This window comes from Octopus sinensis, linkage group LG26 (assembly GCF_006345805.1).
Source record: "Octopus sinensis linkage group LG26, ASM634580v1, whole genome shotgun sequence".
Lineage (NCBI taxonomy): Eukaryota > Metazoa > Mollusca > Cephalopoda > Octopoda > Octopodidae > Octopus > Octopus sinensis.
The window spans coordinates 16,863,125-16,885,807 of record NC_043022.1 but is presented as its reverse complement, the minus strand read 5'-3'; the positions used below and the strand labels follow the sequence as shown (position 1 = coordinate 16,885,807).

General features: G+C 36.0%; 1 protein-coding gene and 2 long non-coding RNA genes across 4 annotated transcripts in view; 1 reads left to right on the top strand and 2 right to left on the bottom strand.

Annotated features, from left to right (window-relative positions):
* LOC115224689 (transmembrane protein 26-like) overlaps positions 1-22,683 on the top strand; it is a 110,729-nt gene that overhangs the window by 81,444 nt on the left and 6,602 nt on the right. The window contains exons 2-5 of one of the 2 annotated variants that reach the window (XM_029795546.2): positions 475-640; positions 2,230-2,439; positions 3,632-6,058; positions 8,525-8,529. In XM_029795546.2, coding sequence (XP_029651406.1) covers positions 475-640; positions 2,230-2,439; positions 3,632-4,384 — 1,129 coding nt within the window. In that variant the 3' untranslated portion in view covers positions 4,385-6,058; positions 8,525-8,529. Of the gene's footprint in view, positions 1-474; positions 641-2,229; positions 2,440-3,631; positions 6,059-8,524; positions 8,530-22,683 lie in introns of those variants that run through there. The other variant, XM_036513538.1, reaches the window with a different exon arrangement.
* On the bottom strand, positions 2,117-16,951 carry LOC118767972. Its single transcript, XR_005003891.1, has 2 exons — positions 16,896-16,951; positions 2,117-2,422 (listed from the first exon to the last, which is right to left on the bottom strand). It is a non-coding gene; the product is annotated as an uncharacterized LOC118767972 (long non-coding RNA).
* LOC118767973 overlaps positions 21,431-22,683 on the bottom strand; it is a 6,080-nt gene continuing 4,827 nt past the window's right edge. Inside the window, exon 2 of the long non-coding RNA XR_005003892.1 lies at positions 21,431-22,190. This is a non-coding gene — a long non-coding RNA (uncharacterized LOC118767973). The remainder of the gene's footprint in view (positions 22,191-22,683) is intronic.

Genomic DNA, 22,683 nt, shown 5'->3' with positions numbered 1-22,683 from the left:
TGTCAGAAATTGACTTTATCTTCCGAACAAACATTAGCTCTGCAGGTGAATGGCTTGAACAGGTGTTCGGGTTGGCTGTTATCCTGTAAACCCTTAAGAATTGAGTTAGGGCTGCAGTATTGCCTAACTCACTTCCTGATTTACTTGGCGGTGCTCCAGCATGGCTGCAGTCAAATGACTGAAACAAATAAAAGAATAAGAGTAAAAGAGTAATATATATATATATACACACACATATATACACTCATGATGGGCTTCTTTCAGTTTCATCTGCCAATTCCACTCACAAGACTTTGGTTGACTCGAGGCCACAGTAGAAGACACTTGCCCAAGGTGCCATGCAGTGGGACTGAACCTGAGACCACGAGGTCAGGAAGTGAACACCCACCCCCACCCCCACTCCACCCCACCCAGGTACCTGACAACTAAAATCCCAATCAATAACTAAAGCAGAGAAATGGTTTCTCGTTTCAGGTTCTGCCCCAGCGTCTTCATTTACCTGCTCAGCGTCGTTCCTGCCATTTGGTTCCTGGAACTCTACGAAATGGAAAAACGGATTCAGAAAGACATTAACTCAACGCTGAGCGCTTTTAACGAATCCACCCACGACCTACACGCTCATTTAGGACGCTTTCTTGGGGTAATCCACCTTTAATCATTCTCTCTTCTTCTCAACATTTGTTTCATGAGCCAAATGAGGAAGCTTTTATACGGATGTCTCTCTATGCTAGAAGTAACAGCTAGATTCCCTCAAATCACACCATCATCACTTAATGTCTTTTCTCCATGACTTGACTACGTAAAGAATATATAAGAGAACATTGGATGATGTAGTCCTAGATGTATTAAGAAAAAAAAGACAGGATGGTCATGAGTGGAACCTTAACAACAACAACCTCTGTTTCCTCTTCGACTGCAATCCTATTTTCCAATATATTTCATCAAATTTAAAAGCTCTGCTAATTATTTGTTTTAGTTATTGGACTGTGTGGCCATACTGGAGCAATATGCTGAAAATTTTTGTTTATGTTGATCTCCATTTGTCAAGCCACTAAGTTATGGCTTATAAACAATACATTAGATATTAACATTAACAATTTCCATGGGGAAGGTCATGTTAAATAACCGACTGTTTCTAATGTTTATTTTTTAACCCTTAATTTAAGGATAAATGAGATCCTGGTGGGTCACTGGTGGGAAGGATAAGCATTATAAGGGATTCCACTGAAGAAAACCTACCCCCCCACCACTTATCAATGAATATTAGTTTCAAATTTTGGCACAAGGCCAGCAATTTTTCAGGAGTGGGTGAGTCGATTATGTTGACCCCCATTATCTTTTATTTTTTCGAGGTCAACGAAATAAGTAGCAGTTGAGCAAAGTCGACCTTGCTGGGATTTGAACTCAGAACATAAAGACAGATGCAAAGCTGTTTAGGCATTTTGACGGGTGTGTGACTGATTCTGCCAGTTTGCTGCTTTGTAATATTTATAAATATTGGTTTTAAATCTTGGCTCAAGGCCAGCAATTTAGGTGTGGAGAGTTGGGAGTGGGGAAGTTGATTACATCGACACCCCCACCCCACCCGGCCCTTATTTTATTGACCTCAAAAGATGAAGGGCAAAGTTGACTTCAGTGGCATTTGAACTCAGAACATAAGGATGACTGAAATGCCACTTTGCATTTTGCCCAGCTGGCAATTCTGCCAATTTGCTGCCTAATTCTGTCTTCAGATCTTCTAATCCCTAATTCTGTCTTCAGATCTTCTAATCCCTAATTCTGTCTTCAGATCTTTTATTCCCTAATTCTGTCTTCAGATCTTTTAATCCCTAATTCTGTCTTCAGATCTTTTAATCCCTAATTCTGTCTTCAGCTTGGAACTGGATCTCTTACATCAGTCTCTACAACCAACTGAGGAATCTCCAACCCATTTTATACCTACATTTCTAGTTCCCTTCTATGTGAAATTTGGATAATGGATATACATGTTAAGGGCCACAGACACTCAGGTTGGCCACGGTGCCACAAACCCCAGAACTGGTTCTGAATGAAGTTCTCACTTTTAGAACAAATATTTCCCAAATTTTCTTTCATACCAAATTCTAAACAAACAACATCCAGATCCATTTTTTATTCTTTTACTCTTTTTAGGCATTGCACTGTGGCCATGCTGGAGCATTGGCAGTCTTTATAATCATATTTTTTATTATTTTTTGTTATGTTGGGCAGATGAAGTTTGAGATCCACATTCCGTTAAGGCTTTCATCCGACCAATGGATCCGCACTTTGGAACAGTTCCTCCTGCTCCTGCTCATTCTTGGACGCTGGCTCCTTCCCAAAGGGAAACTCACCCACGACCAACTCTCGCAGCTTCTCTTGGTTTATATTGGAACAGCAGCTGACATCGTGGAATTCTTCGACGCTTTCAAAGAGAAGGAAGTACGTTGTATGCTTAAATATCATCATCATCATCACCATCATAAGAATATCAATATTAATAATAATAATAAGAAGAAGAATAATCAGAATTCCCTTCTACCACTGGGAAGGATGTTTACTCTTTCAAATAGGGTTTGCCCAAATATTCTTGTTATTGGTGGACATTCTCTGCATGCTTTCTATACATTGCACATCTTTGTAGGGAGACAAGCTATGTGGATGTGTGTGTGTGTGTGTGTGCGTATATATATGATGATGATGATGATGATATATAATACGTGTGTGTGTGTATATATATATATACATACATATATATTGGTCTGTATAGTCCCTCGTATATTCCTTTTTAGATGGTAATAGAATATCTTTCATTGATATGTCCATGTTCTCCATATATATATATATAAAATACATGTGTGTATGTATGTATATATATAATATTTTACACACACACACACAGATATACGGTATTGTAAAGGTAAGACGCAATGATAAAACTCTTCCGCATGCATCCCGGAATTAAAAGAGAGAATGCTGCCATCATATGTGAAGAGATGTCTGGTGATAGTAAAAAGGACAAAGAAATTCTTTTGTGTATCTCCACAAGGAAACAAAAATAAGTCAACCATGTCTACTGACTTTCTGCCTCACTGAAGACATTGGTTGATCTTCCCAGGGGAAGAGGAGATCAGATCAGTTCAGTGCAGTGTTCAAAGGTGATGGTGGTGGCTCTCTGGAAAGACTTTTTCTTTCTCTTCTTAATTATTTATCTAGAGTTTCCAATCTTATTTATCTGTTTTATATTCCAACCAACTCTTTAAAAAAAATGAAAAAACATCACCCCACCAAAATCTCAACACTACATGATAATTCCAGATTAGGAAAAATAGGTAATGGGTGTCTATGCACATTTCAGGAGTTATTGCTCTCTCATCAGTGCCACATTCAATCCATCTACCATCACATTGCTTAAATACCCACTAAATTTAGTGGTATAACACATTCCTGACAACTAGTAATTAATATTTACATACTAATTCAAAATAATGTGAATAAATAAGCCTTATAGTTGACAGATTAATCCAAATGCAAAATGGTTAAATTTGATTTATAAAATAGGATTTTAATGAGTGTTAAATTCATTATCTGCTTTAATGACCTGTAAACTCATTAAATTTCTTATTTTGTACAGGTTCGTTATAACAAGTTACTGTGTATAATCATCTTGAGTATTTGGTCAATGAGTTTGATCCAGTTCTCATTGGTTCTCACAGCATCCAGCGCCCGTCACGACCAGTCAGGACTGGTATCCCAAGAACGTACATCACGCTTGAAGAACTGTTGCCAAGCTGATGTCTATGGTATTATGATCTCGATATTCCTGCAAGATGGCCCATTTTTGGCGCTTCGATTGATGCTTATCTTCAAGTACAAAGTGGACAGCTACACAAATATCTTCTTCACATCCAAAAACAGTCTTGTCATTATTCTCTTAATCTACAGACTCGTGGTTGTACAGATAGAGATGAGGAAATCAAATTCACCAAAGATATCTCTACCGATTCATGCCAACCGGAAGTACCAAACAGTTCGAGCCATCCATGAAACCGAAACGAACTTCCCGACTCAAAGGAACATGTTGCCGATGACCCAATCCCCCAGTAAACCCAACGGGGGTATAAGGGGCCGGGAATTCTACAGGACTCACCAGCTGAGCCAGCCTGCTCTGAACTCATCCAGTCACCAGTTGTTACCTGTCTACCAGCAACAACAACCATCGAGTCTACCTCATTTGTCCTCGAGGAAGGGTAAAGCACACATGAGTCACTCTAGTTTGCACTCGAGCCATTCTAACCAACATCTCACCCAAAAACCACTTTTCCCTCCAAATCAAAACAAAATGACTCGGTCCATGACCACAGACAGAATCAATTCACCCGTCTGAAACCTCCCCCCCATCCTAGATACAATAAACATAAAAAGAAACATTCACACACAAACGCCATTCTATTAATCTTCTCTCTTCATCCAGGACGGTCAACAGACTTGCCATGAGAATCATCCTCACCACCAGATGGCACCACTAAATATTCCTGAAATTCTTAACTTTTATTTCTTTTGTTGTTGCTTTCTGTTTTTTTTTTTTATACTGAATTTCTTTTGGGACGTCGTTACTAGGATGTTTTTTTTCTTCAGTTTTTGTTTGACCCAAGGTCAACTAAATGGGCTGACTTATGATGATGTTCCAACCATGACCATCACATTAAGATCTAGCACAAGGCTTCTCTAACAGTGCATTGAAAAGTGTCTCTTGGTGCTCCACAGAGTTTTAAAAAACTGAAGAGTTTAGTAAATCCCTTAACTCTTGAATGTCTTAAAAAACAAATACCTCATAAGTCATCGTTTTATTTTAGACATCAGTATGATTAATAATACATAGTAAATGTTAGTTTCACATATGTGTGTGTGTATGTGTTGTATGAGATATGGAGTCCTAAAATTATGTGGCTTTCACAGCAAGCCCCTCTGACGGACTCAGCTATCAAACCACACAGTAATGCAGAAGATTTCAATCAATGAAATTACTTGACCGTAAAAAGTCAGGTGGTTTGAGAGGTGAATGTATCTATTTAGCCATTTGACGTCCTCAGGATATTTTGCAGCCTTCTTCATGTAGTAATAATTACAGTTAGGAAAAAAATTGTATTTACATGTTTGCATTAATGCAAAACAATTCTGCATTAAGAAATCAGTGCAAAATCTGCTTCTAGACCCGAAGGGGTCACTCACAATGAGAGCTCGAATTAAATTTAATAAGTTTTGACCAGAGATAAACAAAGTAAGATAATTGCAATCTCACCTTGGGAGGAACAACTCTACACGAGTTTCTGATCTTGTGGAGATATACTTAATATATTAGGGAGGTGGAGCTGACAGAATTGTTAGCGTGCTGGGTGAAATGTTTAACGGTATTTCGTCCATCTTTACGTTCTGAGTTCAAATTCCGCCGAGGTTGACTTTGCATTTCATCCTTTTGGGGTCAATTAAATAAGTACCAGTTACACACGGGTGTCGATATAATTGACTTAATCCCTTTGTCTGTCCTTGTTTGTCCCCTCTGTGGTAATAAGGAAATTGACATACTTAATATTTTGGATTAAAGGTGAATTCCATAATCTTGCGAGTGGTCTTCATTAGAGATGAGACTTTGCTCACTCTATGACCGTGTTGGAACAAAGAAAAAACCTTAACACTTTAAGAAAGCAGGTTTGTGTATCACATTTAAGGACAACTGTAAAGTAGTAAATTTTCTAAATGTTTATCTAGTGCATGTCCTACTTTAATTAATATCAAATTAATATGAAAAAGTTTTAAGCATAGACAATAGAAACCCACTAAACCCTACTTTAACTGTCAGAAGGATTAAGGATAGAGGTGTGAGTACAATTGTGAGTACGTGTGCTAAACTTCAAAAACTAAATCCCAATGAATATCCTAGGAAATATATTGATGATGGTTACAATTATTTGCCATCTGACTGGAATAAACTAATAAAACTAGAATGTGTTATGCCTGTGATATGCCCAATATAATAACTGTGAACAGCCATAAAACTGGCGTCCTAAAATTATGTGGCTTTCTCAGCAAGCTCCTCTGATGGACTCAGCTATCAAACCACACAATAATGCAGAAGATTCAATCAATGAAATTACTTGACCGTAAAAAGTCAGGTGGTTTGAGAGGTGAATGTATCTATTTAGCCATTTGACGTCCTCAGGATATTTTACGAAGTAAAAAGGAAGAAAAAAGATCTGTTTGTGAAATTATAGATAAATCAGTGAATATTGTACTTAAGTCATTAATGATGATAATGATAATAATGGTTTCAAATTTTGGTGCAAGGCCAGCAATTTTGAGGGAGTAAGTCGTTTACAGTGACCCCAGTGTTCAACTGGTACTTAATTTATTGACCCCGAAAGCATGAAAGGTGAAGTCAACCACGATCGAATTTGAACTCAGAACTTTAAGACAAGTGAAATGCTGCTAAGCATTTTGTCCCGTGTGCTAATGATTCTGCCAACTCAGCACCTTAATAATTATAATAATAATAATAACAACAACATTAATAAAAGTAACCCTCTAGATGTTGCTAAATTACTTTAGGCTCCACAACATCTAATTGGAATAAGCTTAAAAATAAAAATAACAATTGTTTACATAGGAATATTTTGTGGTTCATTCCCCTCCCTCCAATCTATAAGTTGCTTCGAATTGGGTTTGAAATCTTTTTGAAGCTTCAGAAAAACACTTCCCTATGTCCTATATCATAAAATCTTCAATAGACACACGGTTAAACTGGCTTACTCTACCATGCCTAATATTGCTGAATATACAGTAAAATTTAACCACTCTTAGCCATCTAAATAACTGAAATAAAACATCTGATGCAAATAATCAACATATTCATGTACTTGATTCTAATAAAAGAACTATTAATGATAGTCAAACTGAAACCATCATACCTACCAAAAGTCAGACTAATCTTGCTCTATGTAACTTTCATAAGAAATCATTGTGTCCTATTAATAACCAGTGCCTTAAGAGAAATATAGTGTATAGGTGCTCTATCACTGCTTCTGACAAAGAACATGTTTATATTGGTGCATCCTCTTCATCATTGAAACCTCATTGGAATAATCACAAATCCACAATCAGACATAAAGACAAGGTTAGTAGTACTTTTCTAGCTAAATTTGTACATTTTCTCACTGATAAGAGTGTTGAAAATACACTTGCTTGGTCTATTGTATGTAATGCACAGCCGTTATAAGGATAGTGGTAGTGATTGGTGTGGTCTTTGTACCTGAGGCGTTCCATATCAATAAAGTTAAATCAAATATTATCAATCAACATGATGAATTAATTATGAGATGCCAACACCTTAAATACAAATCGTTCCTAAATGCTAACAGTACTTAACCTTATACTTAATTATTACACCTATAAATATTATAGCCTAGATCAAAGCAATTGTATAATTCCCAAACCTATGGTTAACTATTATTTGGTCTCACCTTAATAATAGATTATTTATCAGACCATATTCAGACATTCCGCTATTTGTGAATTACTTATTATCCATCATTTTATAACATTCCAGCCTATTACATTTTATGTCTAAACCATCTTTTGTAGATCATTGAAGTCGTTAATGAAGACCCCCTTGATTCTATCATCTTACACTCTTCATTGACTTTGTCTATTATCATTATTATTATTGTGTGAGAGAGCAGCGCATGCCATCAAAGTGACATTGGGGTACAAAAATACAAAGTCCAGTATACCTATCATGACTACCCGTCTGATAAGGGTACACTAGGGACATGCATCACAACTGTATATGCATGACATGGTGATCTCATATCAAAATAAACAGTGCATGACCTTACAGGTGGAGCCCAGTTAGAATTTTTGTCAGGTTGAGTAGCCCATCTCACTCAAAAGGTCCCTGAATAAAGCTTGTTTAAGGATGATGAATGAAGCACACGTGTTCCCAGAGGTAAATTATTCACATCCCAAAGAATTCCTCTCAACACACGGCTATGATGCTCTCCAACTACTTCTGCTTGTGATCAGAGATGCACATATCGTCACCAACTAAGGGACATGGTCAACTGGTTAAGGTCAAACAAATCTGTGGTGTTGAGCAGAATATTTGTTGTAGCCCATCTTTTATACCAAGACAAAACAATATACATAACACTTCCAATCAGTTAAGATCAGAAGCCATGAGAGCCACTGCCTGGTAATGCATCAGGGCATTTATTATTATTATTATACACAGTTCATAAAAAATTACTTTTATAATCCTGTCCGTGGATTCAATCTGATAGAAGTGTTTACTATTTAGCATTAAGGATTGGCTATATGTTTACATCCACAATCTTCTATATGAGATCACATACCTGTCTGGTGTATTGAGGTGTGTATAAATGTATGTCTGTATGTTTACATTTTATTCTTCTTTGCGTGTATTAGTTCAGTTATATGTAAGATCTGTATATATATATATGGTTATATATAGTTGCAGTGAGGATATTTAGACCTTTTATAGGGATATTTTGATCCAAGATAAACTGGTTTAATATATAAAGTCTTGAAGAGATATTTCCTCAATGAATGTAATTATATAAAATATCATTAAACATAAAACATTATTGTTGAGTTAGAAAACAGATCTAATGGATACTAATTAATTTATTAATAAATAAATTAATTTGTAACCATTAACTCTCTGTTTTCTAACTCAATAATGTTTGTATGTGTGTATACACTATTCTCTGTTTAAATTATAAGTCTTTCAGGTGATGCAAATACTTTGTCTTTACATTTTCTGTTTTAATCTCTGTGTGTATATATATATATATATGTGTGTGCGTGTATCAAAGTTTCGGCTGGCTAAACCAATGTTGGTGCACAATGCCTTGAAGTTAATCTTTGCTTTGTGTAGCTTCTGTTGAGATAAAAATTTCCTCAGGCTGTTAGGGTAGGTTGTGAAGGAGAGGTGCTATGGAGAAATTTTTATTGGTTAAATTTGGGGTTATGCTATTGCTTGGAATTTTTTAATTGTTCACAAATAGTAGTTAGGTAGGTATAGGAAGTTCCTTTGGTCAGACGGTGTACCAATAGTCTTAGTTATCTTTGTTGTTATTGGATTTAATTCTTTGCTTTGACAATGTGACAGTCAAAGTCCCAAGTTTTGTCCAGTATTTGAAAACTTAGTAATTGGGCGTATCCACTTACTTGGAATGAAATTTTTGTGGTGTTCCTCAAAGAATTTAAGTGGGTGGCATGTTTTAGTGGATCAGGAAGTTTCTTCTTTATTTGTTGATGTTATCCGGGAGATATTTCCTGCTTTTCATTGGAAGATGGAGATAATCAGTCGAGCATGTCATGGTGTTGTTACAGTAGAAATTTCTTTATCTTGTTCACAAGAAGATAAGGGTAGGTGTAAAGGTTATTAGTCTCTGTTTCTCTTTAGGGGTTCATTTTTCATTAAGCAATTCAATAAATATGGGGACATTTTAACCTTTGTGTTTTATGGAGACAAAATTTGTGGGTTTATGAATATATAAATATTTTCTTCGATTCTGCTTCAAATGTGGGAATTTTATAATATATTGTTTCGGGCCAATGGATATATGTGAAAGTGGAGCATTATAAAAAATGTATAAAACTGAGAATAAAATTTAATTTATAAATATGTGTGTGTGTGTGTGTGTCTTCATATGTAATTTATATACTTTTTAAGCTATTTAAAAAAATATTTAGTTAATTTACTGTCTCTTCTTAACCTTTCCTGTTTTTGTTAATATTATGGATGGTCAACTTTCTGAACTTCTATCTAACAACTTAATTAATATGAAACAAGATATCTTTATTTTTAGTGATCAAACCAAGCTAATTTCAGGCTTCCATACATTCTATGTCTAAAGAGAAAATTTTGTCTGTTTTACCTAGAGTTGAGTCATTGGTGCCACCATGGATGTTACGGTGATCTGATGAGCTGGCTTTCTCTTTTTGTATAATGCAAACATGTAAATATAATTTTATTCCAAGCTGAAATTATTGCTACATGAAGAAGGCTGCAAAATGGGTCTACACTAAGTAGGTACCTCCTAACTTTTTATGATTCATGATGTCCTCTGACAAGGGTCTCTCTCTCCCACACACACTTTTTTTCTTACTCTCTATATGTATTATGTGTATATACCTCTATATAGAGGTATGTGTATATAATGTGTGTGTGTATTTATATATATATATATATATTTATATGCATATGTGTGTGTAGTGAAGTAGTAGTAGTAGTAGTAATAATAGTGAGCCACATGACAAAAGAAGTCGTTGAGTCCAACAACTTTTTACTCCGAGTGATTGACTTCTGCACTCTAATTAAGCAATGTACACTAACTGACCTGTTAATAAACGTATCCTAATTAACCTTTGTACATTAATTAATCTATGTCCACTGATTAACTTGTTGATCTTACGTGTAATGATAAACTTTTGAGTATTAATTGACCTGTGCAAGCAATATTTCTTTATATTAAACGAATCCCTTCTTGACACCTAGACCAGGGGTGGGGTGGGGGTGCAGAAATATTAATTAAAACAATGATCAAATATAACTTTAATTTATTGACTTTGATTTTTGTCTGATTCACTCACAAATTGCCATTAAAGGAAAAAAATCTTAATTACTGAACTTGAAATGCTAATCAAAATATTTAATTGCTGTTGTTTAAAGTTTAATTAATTTATTCTTTTACTGATTAGTCTTTGTCAGGTCATAGAATCGTTAAGCAGGTCAGATAAAGGGACGTAGCACAATATTTAAATACCACAAAGTGGTTTTGTTAATTGCCCTAATATACAACATGCGTGCACACACACACACACATGCAAAGGACATTGTGTCTCCCTTAATGGCTGGTACATTCAAGAAATTCAATGCTGATTCCTTACCATCATCTCTCCTTCCAGATGTGGAGTCAAGCAGTTTGCACTAGGTGTTTGCCTACCTTCTCTCAAAATGAAGAGGGTTTCAATAAATCAACAATTAATCTTGTATGGCATTTAGTAGATTGGTCTTCATCTTTTTTTGTGCATTGTATACACCCCCCCACACACACACCTACTTTTATATGTGTGAATAGGGTCTCCTAAAAGTGTCTATGGACATTGAATGAAGATAAAGTCATTGTTTATTAAATTACTGTTGATTTCCACAATTTCATAGACTCTACTGGTATGATGAGAAACCCTTTAAATAAAGGTCTAGTGGTGTGACATCTGATGAGTGCAGAGGGTATTGTACTTGACCTCTTTGTGAAATCTACCTGTTAGACAAAATCTCATCAAGGTAGGCCCTTATATCACTGGGGTAGTATAGGGGTACCTCATCTTACTGGAAATAAAGCTCCACATTTTCAAAGCTCTGTTGAATGCTTGGCATCACAGATTGTCATAGCAAGTTCAAGTGAATGGTACCAGTGACAGAACTATCAAAAAAGAACGGTCCAATCGAGTCCTTTTCATGATAATCCACACCATTCTGTAATTCTTGGTAAATTAACATGGTGTGACTCCCTAATAAACAGATTCTTCTTAGGTCCCCCATTGAGTGTCGTTCTGGGGGTTAATTGAGCCATTTCATTTAAATGTGCTTTCATCATTCTCAACATCTTGCCAAATATCACCCATAAAACTCTTTGGCCTGGATCATTAAGATTATTCTTGGAATATCACTTTTCCAATGAGTGAACCTCAAAATGCAATTGATGGATGTTTGCCTTTGAAATTCTTGTCTCATTTGCTGCATAGATTTTCTTCAACTTTGGCCAATCTGTTTCTGATACGTATTCTTGTGGGGTTTGTTGAATCTGTTTGAAATTCCCTCCCAAATTCTCTTTCTACTTCAACTGCATTTTCAGATTTCTTTTGTTGAAAACTTAGTCTGGGTCCCTTAATTATTTGTTAGGGGTTCAATCTAAAAAGAAACGGGAAGGGTCAGTTGTTGAAGTGCATATAGACGTTTTGTGGGAGGATATCCTGTGAGCGTATTATATATATATATATATATATATACATATACGTCCCCACCCCTTCCCCTCCCTCCTTCCTTCTTTTTCTTACTACTGACCTTGTCTGCTAAGCTGACCACTAGTCTCGCCCTACCTCACACGCCTACACACAGACGCACACACTAACACACACATATATATTTTTGTGTTTTTTCATCTCGCCTCATACACACACGCACACGCACACACTTACACATACACACACATCTGTTGCGTTACCAACCTTATCTCCACTCTTTTGCCTTTAAAAACCCACTTTGCTCTGTTTTCGTAAACATCCGCCTTTCACCATGTGCAACTCGTAAACACCAGTCGTCTTTTTTCTCTTTCCCTGTTGCCTGCTCTGGGATCTTTCTTTCCTCTCTCTTCCTTCTTTATGTTTCCGACGAAGAGCTCCGCTCGAAACGTCATAACTCCCTGCTTCCATTTCCTGAGCGCCTATTAATAATAATACTGTAATTGTTCCATTGTTGTTGTTTTTTTGTTTCCCGTTTGGATTAAAAATATATATATATTATATATATATATATAGGAGTGACTGTGTTAAGTAGCTTGCTTACCAACTCCATATTTCCAGCTTCAGTCCCACTGCATGGCACTTAGAGCAATATATATACACACACACATACATATATATATATATATCATTAATTAAATATATCCTGTTTGAATTTATAATGAGTGCTCTTTGTATAAAATGTCAAAAATATTAATACTCTAAAGTATTTAGACATTAATATGAGCGATTATATATCTTGTATTTTGAAATGATAGCATTAAATTCAATATCAAACAAAATTTCTCATGAAGATATATTTGTCTAAAATAGTATTGTATTAAAAATATATGTAAATATATGAAATGTGACAGTTTAAAAATTTGTTAATTAATGCATCTTACGATCGTTTCACGAAAGTATTGTCATTATAATGGAATTCATTAATGATACACATTGAAAGACAATATTTCCACTCGTCAGAGAAGATAAAGTTTTTATAATATATTGAATGTTGTTTTAAAATTAGGAAAATATATAAGAAAGTATTTTTGAAAAATAGATTAAAATTTACTGGTTTAGATTTATGAAGGTAGACTTTGCTAAGAAAATTTAAAGTTTGTGTATATATACACACATATCCATGGTAAATTCATCTCAGTAATCCCTAACAATTTTGTGTAAACAGTCCCTTATCCTGCATTCCATATTTGAGATGTACAAGGTTGATTTTGATAGTCAAAAGTATCAGTATTAAATTTTTATTTGTATAATTGGAAGATTTTAAATTCTAATTTAAAAAATAAATTATTATTATTACAACTGTAAAGGTGTATTTATTGTAGGATAGATGTGTACAGGTTCAAATTCTAAGAAAACCAATTTATCAATTGTTTAACGTATATAGTATATGTCGTGTAAATATCTCTATAATCAAAAATATTTTAATTACTTTATCGATTTATTTATAATTATTTCCTTATTTTGATATCTCTAAATGGTAAATAATAGATGCTAATGTCAATCTTTGTTGCATCTTTTATAATATTTCAAAGTTTTAGAGAATTTGTGTCTACATGTTGACAATTTATTAAGTTCTTTTGACTAAACAGTAGAATATAGAGGGACTCCTTTGTACAGAGACGGCAACTATTAGACTTACGTGTGTAAGGTGTAGCAGAATCTATTATTGACCAATCTAATCTACAGGTAACTTGATTTTGGTTCAATTTGTTTATACAGGTAGCTAACGAAGTAGTCTTACTAGTGATGTAAGGCTCAAAGTAATGCAGGTGTGCTGGAAAGCTTTGCTTAAAATTAACAAAACTCCCTGTGTATACCATATTACTTAAATTATATATATATGTATATATACATACATATATATATACACGTGTGTGTGTGTGTTCCAACTCCTGTTTGTCGACCAGCATTGGTGTGTTTGCATCCGCATAATGTAGTGGTTTGGAAAAAGAGACTGATGGAATAAGAGCCAGGCTTTAAAAAGAAGTGTAGGTGCCCCAGCATGGCCACAGTCTGATGACAGATAGACTCGTGGGTAAAGGTGTACGTAGGTGAGCAGTGTGGAGGGGGATGATAGCAACCTTGTCCTGGGGGGTTCAAATCAGGGTGTAGGGGAGAGATTCTTTTATATTTTTTTGTTTGTTTCAAGGATGCTAAAAAAAAAAAAGTTGCAGACAGAGATTGAAACCTCTATCTCTACACAGGATTAGTAATTAAGTTACCAACCCTTTTACCCACTAAGCCACCAGACCTCACCTTGTAAAACAGTGAAAAAATGAGATATTTAAATCTATTTTTTTAATGATTGGACACAATTATAGATTTAAGTATCTCATTTTTGACAGCAATTATTGGGGGGACCCGGTAGACTCGTGGGTAAAGGTGTACGTAGGTGAGCAGTGCGATGTTGACAACCTTGTCCTGGGGGGATCAAATCAGGGTGTAGGAGAGATTCTTTTATATTTTTTTTAGCATCTTTGAAACAAAAAAAAAAAAAAGAATCTCTCCTACACCCTGATTTGATCCCCCCAGCACAAGGTTGCTAACATCCCCCTTCACACTGCTCACACCTTTACCCACAAGTCTACCGGGTCCCCCCAATAATTGCTGTCAAAAATGAGATATTTAAATCTATTTTTATTAATGATTGGACACAATTATAGATTTAAGTATCTCATAAGTGACAGCAATTATTGGGGGGAGCCGGTAGACTCGTGGGTAAAGGTGTGAGCAGTGCAAAGGGGGATGTTAGCAACCTTGTCCTGGGGGGATCAAATCAGGGTGTAGGAGAGATACTTTTATATTTTTTTTTCTTTTGTTTCAAGGATGCTAAAGAAAAAAAAAATAGTCACAGACAGAGATTGAAACCTCTATCTCTACACAGGATTAGTAATTAAATTACCAACCCTTTTACCCACTAAGCCACCTCATAAAGCAGTGAAACTATGAGATATTTAAACCTATTTTTATTATTGAGTTGATGCTGTGGGAGATTTAATTATCTTAATTTCTACAGAAATTAATGGGGGGGGGGGGTAAGGGTGCAGATAGATTTTTTTTGTTTGATCAACAAGAGTTTAAAAAAAAAACAACCCCACCTTAACAGTAGCTCTAAGTAGAGTTTGAAACCTCTGTCATCTTACAACGTTATTGATGTTAATTATCAACACAACTATGAGTGCAGCATCTGGAATCGCTTCAAAAATAGGATATCTAAACCTATTTTCGTTCTTCATCTTATTTTTGCCTTAACAGAGGACCCAGTAGGCCAATGGTTAAAGTTGTGCACAGACAAGGAACTGGAAGACATCCCGACAAACGTTCAAAACTGATTAAGATGAAAGTAAAACTTTTTGTCTTAATTTGTTTTTTCTGTCATCTTCTGAAATAAAAAAAAAATTCTTTAGAAAGACCAAAGTCTTGTAAGTGGACTTTGGAGACCAAAACTGAAAGCAGCCCTCCATGTATATAGATATATATAATTATTTCTATCTATATGTGTGTGTGTATATATGAATAAACAGATCAACATACAGACGGTTCGGTACATAGGTTATAAGAACAGACAAGCACACACACACACACTTTACCGCAAACAAGGACACATACAGAGACATGGGTCCACGCGTATAGAGATGCACATCCATACAGACAAACATGGGACATAGTTGCAAAACACACACACAAGGAAACAGACGTGCATACATATACAAATACACAAACACATGAATACATACATACACACACACACACACACGTGCACAAACAAACAAAACAAGGATCGCAGTGTAAATAAGGGACAGTCAAGAGTCGAGACTCTTGAAGAGGTTGCAAGATGCGACGAAAATTTTAGGAAAATGAAAATAAGAAATAAGTGGAAATTTTACCGGTGAGTGTTTTAAATTATAAGGCACAAAAAGAGAATGACTCTCCCCAGACACAACAGTATATATATATACACACATGTATATATACATAGACATATATATATATATATACACACATACATATATGTATGTATATATATAAATCAATAAATGGTGGGGTTGTGTTGATGGCACATGGAGAAATGATAGGCAAGGAGAAATTATGGATCTTTTCCTTTTGAACGGCAGTTTGTAAGATAATTTCTAGTTAACTAAAAGATCCAAAATTATAAAAAGGCAGAAAGCTAAATTGAAGGTAAATTTTAATGAAAATGGGTGAATGGAAAATTTAAAAAAATTATTTTTTTTTTAAAGGCGCAGGAGTGGCTGTGTGGTAAGTAGCTTGTTAACCAACCACATGGTTCCGGGTTCAGTCCCAGTGCGTGGCACCTTGGACAGGTGTCTTCTACTATAGCCTCGGGCCGACCAAAGCCTTGTGAGTGGATTTGGTAGACGGAAACTGAAAGAAGCCCATCGTATATATATATATATATATGTGTGTGTGTGTGTGTTTGTCCCCCTAGCATTGCTTGACAACCGATGCTGGTGTGTTTATGTCCCCGATAGAATAAGTACTGGGCTTACAAAAGAATAAGTCCCGGGGTTGATTTGCTCGACTAAAGGTGGTGCTCCAGCATGGCCGTAGTCAAATGACTGAAACAAGTAAAAGAGTAAAGAGATATCAACTCCAACCGGTTTTCGTCCCAATGAGACTTTTCAAGAATTGCAAAGTGAAAAGAAAATTACATTGTTTTTTGCCAAAAGAATAATAAACATATACAAGAATTCCAGAATAGGTCCACCGATACATTGTAAAGTGTTTGTGTGTCTGGAGTTGGAAGAAAGTTCTTTTTAAAAAGTTACCTTGGAGTGAGATTAGATCCACGTGTTTAGTTTAGGACATCAAAACAGGAAATGGGGCGGGAGTTATCCAGTTCCTGTAAGGGGAGACAACTCTGTGTGGATTTTGTGCTCTTCAATTGGGATTGTCAATTTTAAAGAATCCTATGAAAAGTTTCTGGAATTCAAAACCATCCTGAACAACAGACATCCCAACATCCAATTCACTATGGAATTCAGCAAACATCATCTCCCTTTCCTTGATCTCATCATCGTTTAACGTCCGCTTTCCATGCTAGCATGGGTTGGATGGTTCAAGTGGGGTCTGGGAAGCCAGGAGGCTGCACCAGGCCCAGTTTGATCTGGCAATGTTTCTACGGCTTGATGCCCTTCCTAACGCCAACCACTCTAAGAGTGTAGTGGGTGCTTTTTACGTGCCAGACGAGTCTGGCAAACGGCCACGATCGGACGGTGCTTTTTATGTGCCAGGCGGGGCTGGCAACGGCCACGATCGGATGGTGCTTTTTATGTGCCACCGGCGCGGGGCTGGCAACGGCCACAAACGGATGAAACCCCTAACAACCAAATCATAACAGACATCTACCACAAACCTACAGACTCCCAACAATACCCCCTCTTTAGCTCATGCCACCCAAACACACCAACACAAATATCCCTTTCAACTTAGCTAAAAGGGTATGCACCATTGTCTCGGATCCAAAAACTCGAGCAATACGCCTTCAAGACCTCAAAATAACACTATTACAACGCCAATATGCCTCCACCCTTATAGAGTATGGAATAAAACGCGCCAAAGAACTAGACAACAATAGATTGAAAACCACCCAACAACACACACAACCCCAAACCCATTTTCATTAAAATCTACCTTCAATTTAGCATTCTTCCTTTTTATAATTTTTCCTTGCCTATATATATATATATATATATATATATACATACATACATACATATATGTATATATATGTATGTATATATATATATATGTTTATATATATGTACATATATATGCATAAATATATATACATACATATACATATATATACATACATATATATATATATATATATATTTATACATACATACATACATATACATCATCATTGTTTAACATCCGTTCTCCATGCTGGCATGGGTTGGACGGTTCGACCGGGGATCTGGGAAGCCAGGAGGCTGCACCAGGCTCCAGTCTGATCTGGCAGTGTTCCTACGGCTGGATGCCCTTCCTAACGCCAACCACTCCGTGAGTGTAGTGGGTGCTTTTTACGTGCCAGGCGAGGCTGGCAACGGTCACGATCGGATTGGTGCATTTTACGTGCCACCGACACCGAAGCCACGATTCGGATAGCGCTTTTTATATGCCACTGGCACGGAAGCCAGTCTGGGTGGCGCTGGCATCGGCCACCTTCAGTTGGTGCTTTTTACGTGCCACTGGCTCAGGGGTCACAACTGCAGTTTCCATTGATTTTGATGTCGGTGTACTTGACTCAATGGATCTCCTCAAGCACAGGGTCAAAATGGTGTTTCTTCACTTGCCCCCTGCACAGGAGTCAGTCCAGCGGTCCTGGCAACTGCTGGGTGCCAGTGATAGGATTGGTTCAATTTCGATTCCAATTTCGATTTTACTTGCCCCAACAGGTCTTCGCAAGCAGCCGGTGGCACATAAAGACACCATCCAAAGACCCGGCGACGTAGTCAGTCCACCTGTGCATACCTTCCCTCTTATATGACACTTGTGAAGACCTGTTGAGGCAAGTGTGTGTGACACTTGTGAAGACCTGTTGAGGCAGAGGCAAGTGTGTGACACTTGTGGGACCTGTTGAGGCAAGTGTGTGACCCTTGTGAAGACCTGTTGAGGCAAGTGAAAATCAAACCAATCAAAATAGATGAATATCAATGGAATTTGTATCTTTGTGGTTCCAGTACCGGGGCACACAAGAAAACCATCCGAACGTGGCCGTAGCTGGTACCGCATCGACTGGCCTCCGTGCTGTGGGACACGGGCACAAAAAACACCATCTGATCGTGGCCGTTCGCCAGCCTCACCTGGCCCCTGTGTCGGGGCACATAAAAACACCATCCAAAGACCCGCAACGTAGTCAGTCCACCTGTGCTTTACTTCCCTCTATTACACCTGTGAAGACTGTTAGGCAGAGGCAAGTGTGTGACACTTTGTAAGACCTGTTGAGGCAGAGGCAAGTGTGGTGAACACTTGTGGAGACCTGTTGAGGGAAGTGTGGACACGTGTGACACGCGTGACACTTGTGAAGACCTGTTGAGGCAAGTGAAAATCAAACCAAATCAAAATAGATGAACATCAATGGAATTGTATCTTTGTGGTTCCAGTACCGGTGCACACAAGAAAACCATCCGATCATGGCCGTTCGCCAGCCACATCTGGCACCTGTGGCTTGCACATAAAGACACCATCGAAGACCCGGCGACGTAGACAGTCCACCTGTGCATACCTTCCTTCTTGTGACACTTGTGAAGACCTGTTGAGGCAAGTGAAATCAAATCAAATCAAATCAAAACAAATCAAAATAGATGACATAAATGGAATTTGTATCTTTGTGGTACCAGTGCCGGTGGCACACAAGAAATTCATCCGAACGTGGCCGTAGCCAGTACCGCATAGACTGGCCTCCGTGCTTTGGGGACGTAACAAAACACCATCCGATCGTGGCCGTCCGCCAGCCTCATCTGGCACCTGTGTCGGTGGCACATAAAAACACCATCCGAGCGTGGCCGTCTGCCAGCCTCGTCTGGCACCTGTCGGTGGCACATAAAATCACCCATACACTCTCGGAGTGGTTGGCGTTAGGAGGGCATCCAGCTGTAGAAAACTGCCAGATCTGACTGGCCTGGTGCAGCCTTCGGGCTCCCCAGACCCCAGTTGAACCGTCCAACCCATGCTAGCATGGAAAACAGACGCTAAATGATGATGATGATATATATATAACATATATATATACATATATACATATATATATATATACATATATAATATACATATATACATATATATATATACATATATATACATATATATATATACATATATACATATATATATATATACATATATATACATATATATATATACATATATATATATACATATATATATATACATATATTATTACATATATTATACATATATATATACATATATATATACATATATATATATACATATATATATATACAGATATATATACATATATATATATACATATATATACATATATTCTATAATATATATATACATATATATACATATATATATATACATATATATATACAATATATACATATATAATATATACAATATATATATATACATATATATATATATACATATATATACATTATATATAATACATATATATATATATACATATATATATTATATACATATATATATATATATATACAATATATACATATATATACATACATACATATATATACATATATAACATACATACATATATATACATATATATATATACATACATATATATATATATATATATATCTATATATATATATACACATATATATATCATTCATATCATTCACATCCCAGCTAAGATTCCAGTGTTAATATCGAGTCCAAGATATTTATGTTTTGTTAAGTCCGGCACAGTTTTGGGGTAGGAAAAACCTCCCTGATGAATTTCAACATCAATCCTGCTTTGTGTATTTGCTGCAAGTTGGCAAGGTGGAGAAGACTCTCTGAAAATGCTGGGTTTTAAAATACCTGAAAGCCATGGACAAGTGAGATAGGTCACCTTTAATCTCATTCAAAAGTGATGGTCATTGATGGTTTACCATTTTTATGGCTATATTCTTTTTTTTTTTTTCATTTCGTTTATCTCATTTTGATGTGATTGCAAAATATTGACAGCACAAGTGCCACCGGGCCAGACATGTTGCAAGGTTCACAGGCCACAGATGGACTTGTGCATTTGCTGAGTCCAAGAGATTGGAAAGCCTCCATAATGATGGGAAGATGACTTGGTCAAACAATCTTGGTCAAGATAGGATTGGAAGTGCATTGTGACCAGTGGTATGTAACAACATCAGATGGTCTGGTTGACCCTGTGGTTATATAAATATATATACAGGGAAAGAGAGAGAGGATGGCAGTGGTTGTAAGTTGCCACACCAATTGCCATGTGGTACTCAGGAAATATCTACCCGTGTTGGGTATTTAAACTTAAGTTCTCATTTATTGTGTTACCCTCCAGGGCCAATAAAAGAGTTTTCTATAATGTACTTGAATTCATCCACTTAACTTGGTTTTATTTTCTATGAAAATCCAAAATCATCGTCAAAGAGATTCCAGTCTGGTTGGATGGTCTCAGGCTGTTTGATCAAGAATCACTCTGGCGAAATAGAAACTGGTCCAGTGCCTGTCTTGCACCATTTTCTTAAGCAACGTCTTCAGCAATCAAAGAATTCTCACAATAAACTGAAACAGAGATCTCAATAAATTGCATTAAAAAAAATATTGTCAACACACACAGAAATAATTGTTGAAATCAAAACTTTAATTAGCAGACATGCAGTCATGTGATGCGATCACATGACCAACATTGCCATGAATGTAGCTGATAGGATGACGACATGATTATAGAAGGGTTTGTATAGAAAGTTGAAGGTTGAAGAGAGAGGATGGGAAAAAAAGAAAGGATTAGCCAAAGAAAGCCAGTGCTTCATGCATAAAGTATCACAGTAGTTTATTTCAGTAGTGAAACTGGGAGAATGAATTAGGGTGGAGAGAGAGAGAGAGAAGTGAAGTAAACAAACTGGATAAAGGAATATATATAAATATATATATATATATATATATAAACAAATAATAAGAAACAAATGCGAATTTGATTTCCAATACAAAATGAAATAATCAATCAATATTAAAAAAAAAAAAAAAAATTTAATAAAAAACCGAAACAGTGAAGAATTATTGTGAAGGGAATCCATTTATCTGACAGAAGAACAACACCAAGGGTCGATTTTTGTTTTGCTTTTTTTTTTTGGCTTTTTTTTTGGTTAATTTTTATTTTTTAAATAGAAAACAGTGATAAAAGTACAAAGGGTTATTGATGAGTTGATTAGTATTGATTTTAGTCATCAGAGCCAAGGCCATGCTGGAGCACTCCCTTCTCGGGAGGAGTGGGTGAGTGAGTGAGAGAAAGAGGAATAAAAGGATTAATTAGTGTTACAGCTTCGTTAAATTTCTACTAAACATGAAATGAAAAGTTAACAAAGAAACACACACACACACAACTGTTATGCAATGCACTGAAACTGGCAGTACACAGTGTGTGGCGAGGTTGGATAGTCCCTTATTTATTTCTATGTTATATGAAATTCTAATTCATATCATCAACATCCTATATACATACATACATATATTATAATATATATATATATATATATATATATATATATATATATATATATATGTATGTATATATATATATACATACATATATATAATATATATATATATATATATATATATATATATATATATATATGTGTGTGTGTGTGTATAATAGTATCCCAATGGGAAACTCAGAATAATGATGTGAAGTTTCACTGGTAATTCTTGTTGCTGCAGTATTATTATTATTATTATTATTATTATTATTATTATTATTATTATCATTATTATTAACTCTATGTACTTGCTAATTGTTTATGTGTGTATGTATATATATATCTATATATAATAGCATATGCATGTGTAAGTGTGGTGCAGTTTTATATGGGTATG